Raw genomic sequence first — 16025 nt, 5'->3', positions numbered from 1 at the left:
TAAATACAGAAAAAATGAGCAAAAAAAATAAATATATATAGTCCTTGGGGTACTAGACCCAGTATTCATTTTTTCCAAATATTAATCTTTCATCTTTCGTGTAAATTCTAAAAAGTATCTTTTCAATGATGTGGTCCACATTTGATCTTTCTGCTCCTCTTCCAACAGGTCACTTTACTTCAAGTGAGGAAGTCACCACCGACCACTCAACAGAACTTTACCATCAACATCGACAGCACAGTCAGTAACGTGTCGCTGTACATTACAGGGAAGCCTACCTTCACTCTGTTCAATCCAGCGGGTAGGTGGCCACCGCCAGGCCTCAGGAAACATTTAGAAAAATTTAGAAGAAGAGAACGGTGCAAATGGGGCTGGGGCAATGAGTGTGGCAGGATAGACATGAGGGAGGGGCCGAAAACATAAAATGGATGGCACTGAACAGTGGCAAGACACAAAAGAGGTGGGACGTGAACTCTGATAATGCGATGGTGGGTGTAAGGTATGGCGCTTGAAAAGATCATAAACGAGACAGAGATAATGAAATAGGTCCTCGTACCAGCTCCCCCTGCGACAGTCTCCTGTCCCACTTGCCCACAACTTCTCTCTGCTGCCTGTTGGTTTGTGCCTCTCTGCTTCGCATTTGCTTGTTTTTCTGCCTTGCTCATGCTCCTTTTCTTCTCACTTTCTGCCCTCTTTTCATGCTTTCTTCTGCTTGTTTCTGCTCGTTTTTGTCTCCTCTGTCTATTCAGCTCCTTCTCTGTATTTCAGCTCCTTTTCTGCTTGTTTTTCTACTCCTTTTTCCGGGCGGAAAAGGGTTTAATATGGTGGCGGTGTCTGCTAGACACGCCAGTCATATTAGCATGTGGGCGGAAACATGCCTTTCCGTGGCGTCAACGGCATGCAGAGTTCTCTTACGGTGGCCTGTTGCAGGCCCCAGCGTATTGGGGGTTGGGGCTGCACATGAAGGGTACCTATTGTACCCCCCTGCATTGTCATGGACATGGTGGCAGGCACCTCACGGTGCCTGTCACCTTGTGCATGACAATCCACGCAGTGCATTCCCAGCATTGTGGGGGGTGGTGCTGTGAGCACCGCCTGCCACAATGCTGGGAATGGAGGATGCCACCACTACGGTAGCATCCTAATCTTCGGGGCGGGACCGCCGCACCACCGGCGATCGTCCCAGCACCTGTAGGGTGGCGGGTAGACAGAAGTCCGCCCGCCATCCAAATGGCACCCTAAATGTTTTAACGAAGCAGTTGAACCTTTGTATTCAGAACAAGTTCCCATCTCGAAATAGAATAGATTAACATAATCGATTGAGTCAGAAATATATAAGTAGGCTTTCCTGTTTTCAGTTCCTATTTTTGGTAAATTCTGGTGGGGTTTTTTCAGTGTTTTCAATATCTTAAAAAACAGTTGTTATCAGTGGTTACACATTTTCGCGCCACTAAAAACAACAGAAAAAGTGTTTTTCCGGTGTTTATGGAGCGTTTTGCTTTTATCATTGCTTGCTTTCTGCACTGAAAGAACATGGTATATAGACAGTGTACTTATAGTGTATATGAGGTCCAAATAGATTTTTGCAAATTAATCTTATTGTAGTACACCATACAATACTTCTTCAGTGAGTCTTTGGGTTGTGTGCGCTCGCTCTTTCCTTCCCATGTAAACTTCTGTAAAAAGCCCCTCTCAGCATTGACATTGGGCTGAGAACCATCAGCTAAGGGACACAGTTGGGATGACTCTTTCTTTGATGCCACATAAAGCACGAAATGATAAATATTTGCGTTTTAGTTCCTGTGCATTAGAAACCAATGCACCAGAATAGACTAAAAGTCAATAGTATCCCTCATTAACTCTTAAGATTGTAAAGATGCTTTCAGCATACCATCTAACAAGTGGCAAGGATCTACTACAGGGAATCACTTCAGCTCTGGTATCAATTTTGACAGGTCATCACACAACTTTTTTATATACGTAGCTGAATCACTGCAAATACAAACAATATCACTCCAATCTTTGTTGAACTTGGAAAGAACCTTTTTTGCAGAGCATTACAAGTGACACAGATTACATTACAGACACAAATGCAGCCAAAATATTAAATATGAGTTTGATATTTCCTGATTCTCTATAGTTTATAAAATAATTAAACTAGACCTAAAACATGAAACTAAACCCTGCATCTTTAGACCAAAGGCCACATAACTGAAAAAGTAAAAGGAAGAAGAAACAATATTTTAGTGGCATCCCTAAAGAACAAAACTCAAGCAGAATAATGTTAGCCAGTCTTTCTTACTGTACTTGTGTAACAAAGTTACATTGTATTGACCCCTTCAGGAAGAAAAAAATGACTTTCACTCTCTTTTTCCTTTCTTTGAAAGGCATTTAGGGGCATATTATCAAGCCTGTGCGATAAAATTATCCCAGCTTTATCGGCCGAAAACGGCCGATAAAGCGGCGATAATGGGCTTGATAATATGCTCTATGGAATTCCAATCGAAGCCCATGTTAGATGTCAAACAAAATTTTGAGAAATTATTTTCAGCACTCCTATAGGCAAGTAATCATAACATTTAGGGCATAAGTTAAAGGCCCTGCCAATCTCAGAAATTATATCAGACTCTATTAGTTCTAGAGTTATTCTATGACAAAAAATCAATGACATAAAGATATCAACATAAATCTTTGTCAGAGCAGGGGGTTCAAAAATATATAGTCCACTTATTTGTTTTTCTTCAATCTTTATTCTTTATTTTTCATAAAACAGGTATTCCCAGCAATAAGTAGAGATCACCAACACGTGTTTCGTCCTACACAAGGACTTTTTCAAGGCCAAGATCAAAAACTGTATGACAGGGCTAAAGATGCGGCACGTGGTGTAGGGGGAAAGGGTCACCCGGTATGTGACAAGCCTTCCGCAGGTAGATAAGCGTATCAGCAAAATAAGCTAGTGACAAATCAAGTAGTTAAGAATTGAAAATATGTAGTTGCAACCAGGTTCCAAATACGAACACTCGGTACAAGATAGTAGTTCAATTGACAACCATAGTAAGTTGTGAAGCGTATTAACTGCCGTCACATCTCTATACCCAAAACCGTCTCAATTACTCAAGCAGAATAATGTTAGCCAGTCTTTCTTACTGTACTTGTGTAACAAAGTTACATTGTATTGACCCCTTCAGGAAGAAAAAAATGACTTTCACTCTCTTTTTCCTTTCTTTGAAAGGCATTTAGAGGCATATTATCAAGCCTGTGCGATAAAATTATCGCAGCTTTATCGGCCGAAAACGGCCGATAAAGCGGCGATAATGGGCTTGATAATATGCTCTATGGAATTCCAATCGAAGCCCATGTTAGATGTCTTCACATCTAACATGGGCTTCGATTGGAATTCCATAGAGCATATTAACAAGCCCATTATCGCCGCTTTATCGGCCGTTTTCGGCCGATAAAGCGGCGGTAATTTTATCGCACAGGCTTGATAATATGCCCCTTAGTTTGTAGTTGTCCAGGTGTTTTTTCAGTGTTTATATGTTTTCACCGGTGAGGGCTATTTTTCTTTCAGGAGGGTTTTATCAGTTATTATAGGTTTAAACCTAAAACCCTACAGCCTATATATAAGCAATGCGAATGAAGTTGTGTCATGTGGCCGGTGGGGGCGTTGTCGACATCACTAAGTTAACATAAGCTCTTCAGCCATGATTCAGCTTTGCACACGTTACTAACTGCTTTTATTTTGCAACAACTCTGTTGATACCTTTCACATGGGAGCTGTTCACTGCGTTCGTGCTCTGCCTGTTGCTGGAGTTTAGTCTAATCACGATGTACAAGGCCGATAAACGATGCCCCTTGTTTTTCTGTTCTGGTCAGGCCCTAGCACTTTTACACAACATACCAATGCAGCAGGTGGGAGGCTAGCATGTTGATATTACGGGGATACACGCATGGGGAACATACTTGGAGAGGGACCTTTCCAGGGAGAAGAGCCAATGCGATCCCTGCGATATAGATTTATCATCTAGGCACTGAGGTATGGGGTCTGCTGACAAAATCCAGAGATATGATACCAATTCCTAGCAATCAGAGGGAGGTTAGGCTGAATTGTCTTCTCTCTATTGTCTTTTTATTATATCTCCCTTCATGATACATGGCCTTGTTGCTATGCTGACAATATTAGTATTATGCATTTTTCTGCTTGTTGTGGCACGTATACTGCATTATAGAGCACGATAGTTTGAATAAATATTCTAAACTATTTCGTGTCTCTTTCAGACTTTATTGTGGACAAAAACAAGAGTGTGAGCGAAAGGGTTTTGCCTCGTTACCGCGATTCCTGAGAGAGTCGGAGTGTTGTGCTCTGGGGTGTCTAATCACTTGTTTCTCTGTGAGTGTGTAGGAGAGCGAGTGAGACACGATAGCTAGTAGGTCCCGGGCTTGTGGGCATTAAGGTGGTGGGAAGGCTTAGCCCCTAAACACCGAGGTCCCATAATCTTGCGAATAGTTGTTTGTGCGGAATCCCTGCAACATGGAGCCCAACGTTTCATCTGGTTCTAAAGATTTGTCGTTCTCTTCTGACCACAAATTTGCGCTATAGTTTTTCTGGTTTATTCTATACTGTTTTACTAAAGGCAGTAGCTATTGCGGCATATAATGAAAAACTATTTCCATTCTAGTCATGAGGCTGCTAATTTTGAACCGGGGTTTGTCTCCCATCTTTAGCGCTTACCCGAAAATCATGATTCTTGAGAAATATATTTTTTTTACAATACACATATGTCCCGGGTGCTGTTCATTTGTGTGCTCAAGTCTCGCCACCATAACCTCCTTGCATCGCGGGTTCTCTACTCCGGCCTCCAGGGGTCCCCGCAGAGACCTTCCATTTCCAGGTTCAGCCGCTCTTGTTTGAGGTCCTGAGGTTTCTGTAATATAAACACCCAAGAAGAGACCTGTGCAATCACTGATGAAACTATTCTGTTTCATGTCGACTCTGTCTATTTCTTCATTAAAGTCTGTGATGAAATATTTGTAAAGGCTCTTTCCCCAGGGGACTTGCCACCTATTCCTCTCTGGGCTAGCCTTCTGGCGAGTCCTTTAGTAAGAGAAAGATCAGAGAAAGTGTGAATTCTTTCACACTGTAATGATATTATTTAGTGATATACAGGTTTCTAGGGTTAGGTTTGGTGTTGGCAAACATATTGGGGCCGATTCACAGAACTAATCTGAGATAAAATCCTAAACTTAATACTTTTGGGATTCACAGAAGACATTTAGGAGTCCTAACTTTACTACTATTACTAAATGTCTTCTGTGAATAGCAACAGTAGTACGTTTAGGATTTTGTTTCAGATTAGTTCTGTGAATCGGCCCCATTGCTGTTTTATCTCCTAGTCCCAAGACTGCATTACATAAGGTTTTACATTTGCGTTTTGATGTCATCCTCGCCAGGTGTGTCGTACGCTGGAGTGCCGCCCGGTGGAGTGGCCGTCCCATCCCCCATCGCGAGCTCCAAGGTGGCCGGAAGCTTGGAGCGGGTCATCTTGACGCCACCTGTCCTGCCGGGGGCGTGGACGCTGCAGCTGACGTCATCTGCTGAGTTCACGGTTCGAGCCACAGGTAACCGCTGCTGCCACAGGCATTTCTATATGTTGGGACACACACCTGTGATGCACCTGGGGGCAGCTATAGCTGGGAGGGTGGGATTGAAACAGCTGTTCCACAGTCCCACAGATTGTGGAAGGTAATTGCACAAGTAGGGATCCCACATTTCAAGGCAACTCTCTACTTCTGAATCCTGTGTAGCCCATGTCACTGTGAAGACATCCTTGTACTGCTGTTGCTGCATATGTGGGCATCTCTCCCCCAGTTTGAGGGCTCCTGAGGACAACTACCCTTGTTAGCATATGTGGGCATCTCTCCACCAGTTTGAGGGCTCCTGAGGACAGCTACCCTTGTTAGCATATGTGGATGTATCTCTCACCCAGTTTGAGGGCTCCTGAGGACAGCTGCCCTTGTTAGCATATGTGGATGTATCTCTCCCCCAGTTTGAGGGCTCCTAAGGACAGCTACCCTTGTTAGCATATGTGGGCACCTTTCCCACAGTTTGAGGGCTCCTGAGGACAGATACCCTTGTTAGCATATGTGGATGTATCTCTCCCCCAGTTTGAGGGCTCTGGAGGACAGCTACCCTTGTTAGCATCTGTGGATGTATCTCTCCCCCAGTTTGAGGGCTCTGGAGGACAGCTACCCTTGTCAGCATCTGTGGATGTATCTCTCCCCCAGTTTGAGGGCTCCTGAGGGCAGCTGCCCTTGTTAGCATATGTGGATGTATCTCTCCCCCAGTTTGAGGGCTCCTGAGGGCAGCTGCCCTTGTTAGCATATGTGGATGTATCTCTCCCCAGTTTGAGGGCTCCTAAGGACAGCTACCCTTGTTAGCATATGTGGATGTATCTCTCCCCCAGTTTGAGGACTCCTGAGGACAGCTACCCTTGTTAGCATATGTGGATGCATCTCTCCCCCAGTTTGAGGGCTCCTGAGGACAGCTACCCTTGTTAGCATATGTGGGCATCTCTCCCCTAGTTTGAGGACTCCTGAGGACAGCTGCCCTTGTTAGCATATGTGGATGTATATCTCCAACAGTTTGAGGACTCCTGTGGACAGCCCACCCTTGTTCGCATATGTGGATGTATCTCTCCCCCAGTTTGAGGGCTCCTGAGGACAGCTACCCTAGTCAGCATCTGTGGATGTATCACTCCAACAGTTTGTGGGCTCCTGAGGACAGCTGCCCTTGTTAGCATATGTGGATGTATCTCTCCAACAGTTTGAGGGCTCCTGAGGACAGCTGCCCTTGTTAGCATATGTGGATGTATCTCTCCAACAGTTTGAGGACTCCTGAGGACAGCTACCCTTGTTAGCATCTGTGGATGTATCTCTCCAACAGTTTGAGGACTCCTGAGGACAGCTACCCTTGTTGGCATCTGTGGATGTATCTCTCCAACAGTTTGAGGGCTCCTGAGGACAGCTGCCCTTGTTAGCATCTGTGGATGTATCTCTCCAACAGTTTGAGGGCTCCTGAGGACAGCTACCCTTGTTAGCATATGTGGATGTATCTCACCCCCTGTTTGAGGGCTCCTGAGGACAGCTACCCTTGTTAGCATATGTGGATGTATCTCTCCAACAGTTTGAGGGCTCCTGAGGACAGCTGCCCTTGTTAGCATATGTGGATGTATCTCACCCCCTGTTTGAGGGCTCCTGAGGACAGCTACCCTTGTTAGCATATGTGGATGTATCACTCCAACAGTTTGTGGGCTCCTGAGGACAGCTGCCCTTGTTAGCGTATGTGGATGTATCACTCCAACAGTTTGTGGGCTCCTGAGGACAGCTGCCCTTGTTAGCATATGTGGATGTATCACTCCAACAGTTTGTGGGCTCCTGAGGACAGCTGCCCTTGTTAGCATATGTGGATGTATCACTCCAACAGTTTGTGGGCTCCTGAGGACAGCTGCCCTTGTTAGCATATGTGGATGTATCACTCCAACAGTTTGTGGGCTCCTGAGGACAGCTGCCCTTGTTAGCATATGTGGATGTATCACTCCAACAGTTTGTGGGCTCCTGAGGACAGCTGCCCTTGTCAGCATCTGTGGATGTATCTCTCCCCCAGTTTGAGGGCTCCTGAGGACAGCTGCCCTTGTTAGCATCTGTGGATGTATCTCTCCAACAGTTTGAGGACTCCTGAGGACAGCTACCCTTGTTAGCATATGTGGGCATCTCTCCCCTAGTTTGAGGACTCCTGAGGACAGCTGCCCTTGTTAGCATATGTGGGCATCTCTCCCCTAGTTTGAGGACTCCTGAGGACAGCTACCCTTGTTAGCATATGTGGGCATCTCTCCCCTAGTTTGAGGACTCCTGAGGACAGCTGCCCTTGTTAGCATCTGTGGATGTATCTCTCCAACAGTTTGAGGACTCCTGAGGACAGCTACCCTTGTTGGCATCTGTGGATGTATCTCTCCAACAGTTTGAGGGCTCCTGAGGACAGCTGCCCTTGTTAGCATCTGTGGATGTATCTCTCCAACAGTTTGTGGGCTCCTGAGGACAGCTACCCTTGTTAGCATATGTGGATGTATCTCACCCCCTGTTTGAGGGCTCCTGAGGACAGCTACCCTTGTTAGCGTATGTGGATGTATCACTCCAACAGTTTGTGGGCTCCTGAGGACAGCTACCCTTGTTAGCATATGTGGATGTATCTCACCCCCTGTTTGAGGGCTCCTGAGGACAGCTGCCCTTGTTAGCATATGTGGATGTATCACTCCAACAGTTTGTGGGCTCCTGAGGACAGCTGCCCTTGTTAGCATATGTGGATGTATCACTCCAACAGTTTGTGGGCTCCTGAGGACAGCTGCCCTTGTTAGCATATGTGGATGTATCTCTCCAACAGTTTGTGGGCTCCTGAGGACAGCTACCCTTGTTAGCATATGTGGATGTATCTCTCCCCCAGTTTGAGGGCTCCTGAGGACAGCTACCCTTGTAAGCATCTGTGGATGTATCTCTCCAACAGTTTGAGGGCTCCTGAGGACAGCTGCCCTTGTTAGCATATGTGGATGTATCTCTCCAACAGTTTGAGGACTCCTGAGGACAGCTACCCTTGTTAGCATCTGTGGATGTATCTCTCCAACAGTTTGAGGACTCCTGAGGACAGCTACCCTTGTTGGCATCTGTGGATGTATCTCGCCAACAGTTTGAGGGCTCCTGAGGACAGCTGCCCTTGTTAGCATATGTGGATGTATCACTCCAACAGTTTGTGGGCTCCTGAGGACAGCTGCCCTTGTCAGCATCTGTGGATGTATCTCTCCCCCAGTTTGAGGGCTCCTGAGGACAGCTGCCCTTGTCAGCATCTGTGGATGTATCTCTCCCCCAGTTTGAGGGCTCCTGAGGACAGCTGCCCTTGTTAGCATCTGTGGATGTATCTCTCCAACAGTTTGAGGACTCCTGAGGACAGCTACCCTTGTTAGCATATGTGGGCATCTCTCCCCTAGTTTGAGGACTCCTGAGGACAGCTGCCCTTGTTAGCATATGTGGGCATCTCTCCCCTAGTTTGAGGACTCCTGAGGACAGCTACCCTTGTTAGCATATGTGGGCATCTCTCCCCTAGTTTGAGGACTCCTGAGGACAGCTGCCCTTGTTAGCATCTGTGGATGTATCTCTCCAACAGTTTGAGGACTCCTGAGGACAGCTGCCCTTGTAAGCATATGTGGATGTATCTCTCCAACAGTTTGAGGACTCCTGAGGACAGCTGCCCTTGTTAGCATCTGTGGATGTATCTCTCCAACAGTTTGAGGGCTCCTGAGGACAGCTGCCCTTGTAAGCATATGTGGATGTATCTCTCCAACAGTTTGAGGACTCCTGAGGACAGCTGCCCTTGTTAGCATCTGTGGATGTATCTCTCCAACAGTTTGAGGGCTCCTGAGGACAGCTGCCCTTGTTAGCATATGTGGATGTATCTCACCCCCTGTTTGAGGGCTCCTGAGGACAGCTACCCTTGTTAGCATATGTGGATGTATCACTCCAACAGTTTGTGGGCTCCTGAGGACAGCTGCCCTTGTTAGCGTATGTGGATGTATCACTCCAACAGTTTGTGGGCTCCTGAGGACAGCTACCCTTGTTAGCATCTGTGGATGTATCTCTCCAACAGTTTGTGGGCTCCTGAGGACAGCTGCCCTTGTTAGCATATGTGGATGTATCACTCCAACAGTTTGTGGGCTCCTGAGGACAGCTGCCCTTGTTAGCATATGTGGATGTATCACTCCAACAGTTTGTGGGCTCCTGAGGACAGCTGCCCTTGTTAGCATATGTGGATGTATCACTCCAACAGTTTGTGGGCTCCTGAGGACAGCTACCCTTGTCAGCATCTGTGGATGTATCTCTCCCCCAGTTTGAGGGCTCCTGAGGACAGCTGCCCTTGTCAGCATCTGTGGATGTATCTCTCCCCCAGTTTGAGGGCTCCTGAGGACAGCTGCCCTTGTTAGCATCTGTGGATGTATCTCTCCAACAGTTTGAGGACTCCTGAGGACAGCTACCCTTGTTAGCATATGTGGGCATCTCTCCCCTAGTTTGAGGACTCCTGAGGACAGCTGCCCTTGTTAGCATATGTGGGCATCTCTCCCCTAGTTTGAGGACTCCTGAGGACAGCTACCCTTGTTAGCATATGTGGGCATCTCTCCCCTAGTTTGAGGACTCCTGAGGACAGCTGCCCTTGTTAGCATCTGTGGATGTATCTCTCCAACAGTTTGAGGACTCCTGAGGACAGCTGCCCTTGTAAGCATATGTGGATGTATCTCTCCAACAGTTTGAGGACTCCTGAGGACAGCTGCCCTTGTTAGCATCTGTGGATGTATCTCTCCAACAGTTTGAGGGCTCCTGAGGACAGCTGCCCTTGTAAGCATATGTGGATGTATCTCTCCAACAGTTTGAGGACTCCTGAGGACAGCTGCCCTTGTTAGCATCTGTGGATGTATCTCTCCAACAGTTTGAGGGCTCCTGAGGACAGCTGCCCTTGTAAGCATCTGTGGATGTATCTCTCCAACAGTTTGAGGACTCCTGAGGACAGCTACCCTTGTTAGCATCTGTGGATGTATCTCTCCAACAGTTTGAGGACTCCTGAGGACAGCTACCCTTGTTAGCATCTGTGGATGTATCTCTCCCCCAGTTTGAGGGCTCCTGAGGACAGCTACCCTTGTTAGCATATGTGGATGTATCTCTCCCCCAGTTTGAGGGCTCCTGAGGACAGCTACCCTTGTAAGCATCTGTGGATGTATCTCTCCAACAGTTTGAGGACTCCTGAGGACAGCTACCCTTGTTAGCATCTGTGGATGTATCTCTCCAACAGTTTGAGGGCTCCTGAGGACAGCTGCCCTTGTTAGCATCTGTGGATGTATCTCTCCAACAGTTTGTGGGCTCCTGAGGGCAGCTGCCCTTGTTAGCATATGTGGATGTATCTCTCCCCCAGTTTGAGGACTCCTGAGGACAGCTACCCTTGTTAGCATATGTGGATGCATCTCTCCCCCAGTTTGAGGGCTCCTGAGGGCAGCTGCCCTTGTTAGCTTATGTAAACATCTCTCCACCAGTTTGAGACTCCCACAGTGGTAGAGTTGCAACAGTTACCAGTTCTGCTGCCCTTGTACACACGTGTATCCCGTGGTATGCACACCCTTGGACTGCAGTTTCACCTACTTGTCCCTTCTCATTCCTACAGCCCGCCGTAGCTCACATGCTCTCCTGCTCTTGAACTCCTCACATTAAACCTCCCTCACCTGGGGTTAAGAGTTAGAGGGTATTTTGATCACACTATGAAAGCTCTTTTCTGTTTGTGTGAAGCTGTACCTGCCCCTTCTGCCTGGACAGCTGTACCTGCCCGTTCTGTCTGGAAAGCTGTACCTGCCCCCTCTGTCTGTACAGCTGTATCTGCCCCCTCTGCCTGGAAAGCTGTACCTGCCCCTCTGTCTGTACAGCTGTACCTGCCCCTCTGCCTGGAAAGCTGTACCTGCCCCCTCTGCCTGGAAAGCTGTACCTGCCCCTCTGTCTGTACAGCTGTACCTGCCCCTCTGCCTGGAAAGCTGTACCTGCCCCCTCTGTCTGGAAAGCTGTATCTGCCCCTCTGTCTGGAAAGCTGTATCTGCCCCTTCTGCCTGGAAAGCTGTTCCTGCCCCCTCTGTCTGGAAGGCTGTGCCTGCCCCCTCTGTCTGGAAGGCTGTACCTGCCCCCTCTGTCTGGAGGCTGTGCCTGCCCCCTCTGTCTTTAAAGCTGTATATGCCCCCTCTGTCTGGAAGGCTGTGCCTACCCCCTCTGTCTTTAAAGCTGTATCTGCCCCCTCTGTCTGGAAGGCTGTATCTGCCCCCTCTGTCTGGAAGGCTGTGCCTGCCCCCTCTGTCTGGAAGGCTGTACCTGCCCCCTCTGTCTGAAAGGATCTACCTGCCCCCTCTGTCTGGAGGCTGTGCCTGCCCCCTCTGTCTTTAAAGCTGTATCTGCCCCCTCTGTCTAGAAGGCTGTATCTGCCCCCTCTGTCTGTAAAGCTGTATCTGCCCCCTTTGTCTGGAAAGCTGTATCTGCCCCCTCTGCCTGGACAGCTGTACCTGCCCCCTCTGTCTTTAAAGCTGTATCTGCCCCCTCTGTCTGGAAGGCTGTATCTGCCCCCTCTGTCTGGAAGGCTGTGCCTGCCCCCTCTGTCTGGAAGGCTGTACCTGCCCCCTCTGTCTGAAAGGATCTACCTGCCCCCTCTGTCTGGAGGCTGTGCCTGCCCCCTCTGTCTTTAAAGCTGTATCTGCCCCCTCTGTCTGGAAGGCTGCACCTGCCCCCTCTGTCTTTAAAGCTGTATCTGCCCCCTCTGTCTGGAAGGCTGCACCTGCCCCCTCTGTCTGTGTGTAGCATCTGAAGCCGCGCTGAAGCAGCACGTGAGTCCTCTTGGTAGAGCCTGGTTATCTCAAATGAAAGCGCTGTTGATGTCATGCCACCCTCCTCCTGCCTCCTCCTGCCTCCCCCTGCCTCCTTCTGCCTCCTCCTGCCTCCCCCTGCCTCCCCCTGCCTCCTCCTGCCTCCTCCTGCCTCCTCTTGCCTCCTCCTGCCTCCTCCTGCCCCCTCCTCCTGCCTCCCCCTGCCTCCTCCTGCCTCCTCCTGCCTCCCCCTGCCTCCTTCTGCCTCCTCCTGCCTCCCCCTGCCTCCTCCTGCCTCCTCCTGCCTCCTCCTGCCCCCTCCTCCTGCCTCCTCCTGCCTCCTCCTCCTGCCTCCTCCTGCCTCCTCCTGCCTCCTCCTGCCCCCTCCTCCTGCCTCCTCCTGCCTCCTCCTCCTGCCTCCCCCGCCTCCTCCTGCCTCCTCCTGCCTCCTCCTGCCTCCCCCTGCCTCCTTCTGCCTCCTTCTGCCTCCTCCTGCCTCCTCCTGCCTCCTCCTGCCTCCTCCTGCCTCCTCCTGCCCCCTCCTCCTGCCTCCTCCTGCCTCCTCCTGCCTCCTCCTGCCCCCTCCTCCTGCCTCCTCCTGCCCCCTCCTCCTGCCTCCTCCTGCCTCCTCCTCCTGCCTCCTCCTGCCTCCTCCTGCCTCCCCCTGCCTCCTTCTGCCTCCTTCTGCCTCCTCCTGACTCCTCCTGCCTCCTCCTGCCTCCTCCTGCCTCCTCCTGCCCCCTCCTCCTGCCCCCTCCTCCTGCCTCCCCCTGCCTCCTCCTCCTGCCTCCTCCTGCCTCCTCCTGCCTCCTCCTGCCTCCTCCTGCCCCCTCCTCCTGCCTCCTCCTGCCTCCTCCTGCCTCCTCCTGCCTCCTCCTGCCTCCCCCTGCCTCCTTCTGCCTCCTTCTGCCTCCCCCTGCCTCCTCCTGCCTCCTCCTGCCTCCTCCTGCCTCCCCCTGCCTCCTCCTGCCTCCTCCTGCCTCCTCCTGCCTCCTCCTGCCTCCTCCTGCCTCCTCCTGCCTCCTCCTGCTCACTTCAACGTCTTGGAAATGTCTCCATCTCTTGTGTGAAAGCCTGGAAAATCTTGGGACATTCTATAGCTGTCTCGGGTGTTTGACCTGCTTGAACTGCTGTGACTCTGTGCCAAGCCAGTGTTTCTGCAATACTGTACATGTGTCGCCTGTCTCCTGTGATTCTGTACCTTTCTGCTGTACCTCTGCTACTTTGCCTGTCTCATGTGAATCTGCACCTGTCTCCTGTGATTCTGCACCTGTCTCCTGTGATTCTGTACCTGTCTCCTGTGATTATGTACCTGTCTCCTGTGATTCGGTACCTGTTTCCTGTTATTCTGCACCTGTCTCCTGTGATTCTGCACCTTTTCCTGTATCTGGACTGCTTCACCTGTCTCCTGTGAATCTGCACCTGTCTCCTGTGATTCTGTACCTTTCTCCTGTATCTGTACTGTTTCGCCTGACTCCTGTGATTCTGTACCTTTCTCCTGTATCTGTACTGCTTTGCTTGTCTACTGTGATTCTGTACCTTTCTCCTGTATCTGTAAATACTGCTTCGCCTTTCTCCTGTGATTCTGTACGTTTCTCCTGTGTCTGTGCTGCTTTGCCTGTCTCCTGTGATTCTGTGCCTTTCTCCTGTATCTGTAAATACTGCTTTGCCTGTCTCCTGTGATTCTGTACCTTACTCCTATATATGTACTGCTTCACCTGTCTCCTGTGGTTCTATATCTTTCTCCTGTATCTGTACTGCTTCGCCTGTCTCCTGTGATTCTGTACCTTTCTCCTGTATCTGTACTGTTTCGCCTGTCTCCTGTGATTCTGTACCATTTCCTGTATCGGTACTGCTTCGTATGTCTCCTGTGATTCTGTACCTTTCTTCTATATCTGTACTGCTTCACCTGTCTCCTGTGATTGTGTATTTTTCTCCTGTATTTGTACTGCTGTCCCTATCTCCTGTGATTATGTACCTTTTCCTGTATCTGTACTGATTTGCCTGTCTCCTGTGAATCTGTACCGTTTCCTGTATCTATGCAGCTTCACCCTTCTCCTGTGATTCTGTACCTTTTTCTGTATCTGTACTGCTTTGCCTGTCTCCTGTGATTCTGTACCTTTCTCCTGTAACTGTACTGCTTCACCTTTTTCCTGTGATTCTGTATCTTTCTCCTGTATCTGTACTGCTTCACCTGTCTCCTGTGATTCTGTACCTTTTCCTGTATCTGTACTGCTTCGCCTTTCTCCTGTGATTCTGTACCTTTCTCCTGTATCTGCACTGCTTTTCCTGTCTCTTGTGATTCTGTACCCTTCTCCTGTATCTGTACTGCTTCACCTGACTCCTGTAATTCTGTACCTTTTTCTGTATCTGTACTGCTTCACCCGTCTCCTGTAATTTATACCCTTCTCCTGTATCTGTACTTCTTAACCTGTCTCCCGTGATTCTGTACCTTTTCCTTTACCTGTACTGCTTCACCTTTCTCCTGTACCTTTCTCCTGTATCTGTTCTGCTGTGCCTTTCTCCTGTGATTCTGTACCTTTCTCCTTTATCTGTGCTGCTTCGCTTGTCTCCTGTGATTCTGTACCTTTTCCTTTACCTGTACTGCTTCACCTTTCTCCTGTGATTCTGTACCTTTCCCCTGTATCTGTTCTGCTTTGCCTTTCTCCTGTGATTCTGAACCTTTCTCTTGTATCTGTACTGCTTCACCAATCTCCTGGGAATCTGTACCTTTTCGTGTATCTGTTCTTCTTCGCCTGTCTCCTGTGATTCTGTAGTTTTTCCTGTATCTGTACTGCTCCACCTTTCTCCTGTGATTCTGTACCTTTCTCCTATATCTGTACCCTGTGTCTATAATGCTGCTGCTGTCCCATCGACCCCTTACTCCTCTTGTTCCTTGTGTATATAATACACCTGTACCCATCCCCTCCGTCTGTGATGCACCCCCTGCCCTCTCTGCCTGTAATTCTGTTTCTACCCTTTGTCTGTGTTGCTTCTCTGTCTCTTGTGCCTGTAACACCAGAGTCTTTCCTGTCAAAGGCTCATTGACCCTGGGCTGTGCCCTCTCACATCCCTGTCTCACAGGTGACAGCCTTGTGGATCTAACATATGACTTTGTGGAAGAGGTGGGAGGCACGCACCCTGGCCTCATGAAGATCCCAGGACGCCCTCGTGCAGGTAAGAGAGCGAAGAGAGCGCGTCCATGGTGGAAGAGAACAAAGAGAGTGTATCCATTGAGTAAGAGAGCATGTCCATGGTGGAAGAGAAGGAAGAGAAGAAAGAGAGTGTATCCGTTGAGTAAGAGAGCATGCCCAAGGTGGAAGAGAAGGAAGAGAAGAAAGAGAGTGTATCCATTGAGTAAGAGAGCATGCCCAAGGTGGAAGAGAACAAAGAGAGTCTATCCATTGAGTAAGAGAGCATGTCCATGGTGGAAGAGAACAAAGAGAGTCTATCCATTGAGTAAGAGAGCGTGCCCAAGGTGGAAGAGAAGGAAGAGAAGAAAGAGAGTGTATCCGTTGAGTAAGAGAGCATGCCCAAGGTGGAAGAGAAGGAAGAGAAGAAAGAGAGTGTATCCGTTGAGTAAGAGAGCATGCCCAAGGT

The 16025-nt window shown here is 49.0% G+C and overlaps 1 protein-coding gene across 1 annotated transcript in view; it reads left to right on the top strand.

Annotated features, from left to right (window-relative positions):
* Positions 1–16025, top strand: part of LOC144767921 (von Willebrand factor A domain-containing protein 7-like) — a 210301-nt gene that overhangs the window by 101899 nt on the left and 92377 nt on the right. Inside the window, exons 11-13 of the mRNA XM_078651260.1 lie at positions 169–301; positions 5452–5619; positions 15510–15602. Of these exons, the coding sequence (XP_078507386.1) occupies positions 169–301; positions 5452–5619; positions 15510–15602 (394 nt within the window). The remainder of the gene's footprint in view (positions 1–168; positions 302–5451; positions 5620–15509; positions 15603–16025) is intronic.

The sequence above is a fragment of the Lissotriton helveticus genome, chromosome 7 (assembly GCF_964261635.1).
Source record: "Lissotriton helveticus chromosome 7, aLisHel1.1, whole genome shotgun sequence".
Lineage (NCBI taxonomy): Eukaryota > Metazoa > Chordata > Amphibia > Caudata > Salamandridae > Lissotriton > Lissotriton helveticus.
Note: the sequence above shows the minus strand (reverse complement) of the source record. Positions and strands in the feature narration are given on the sequence as shown.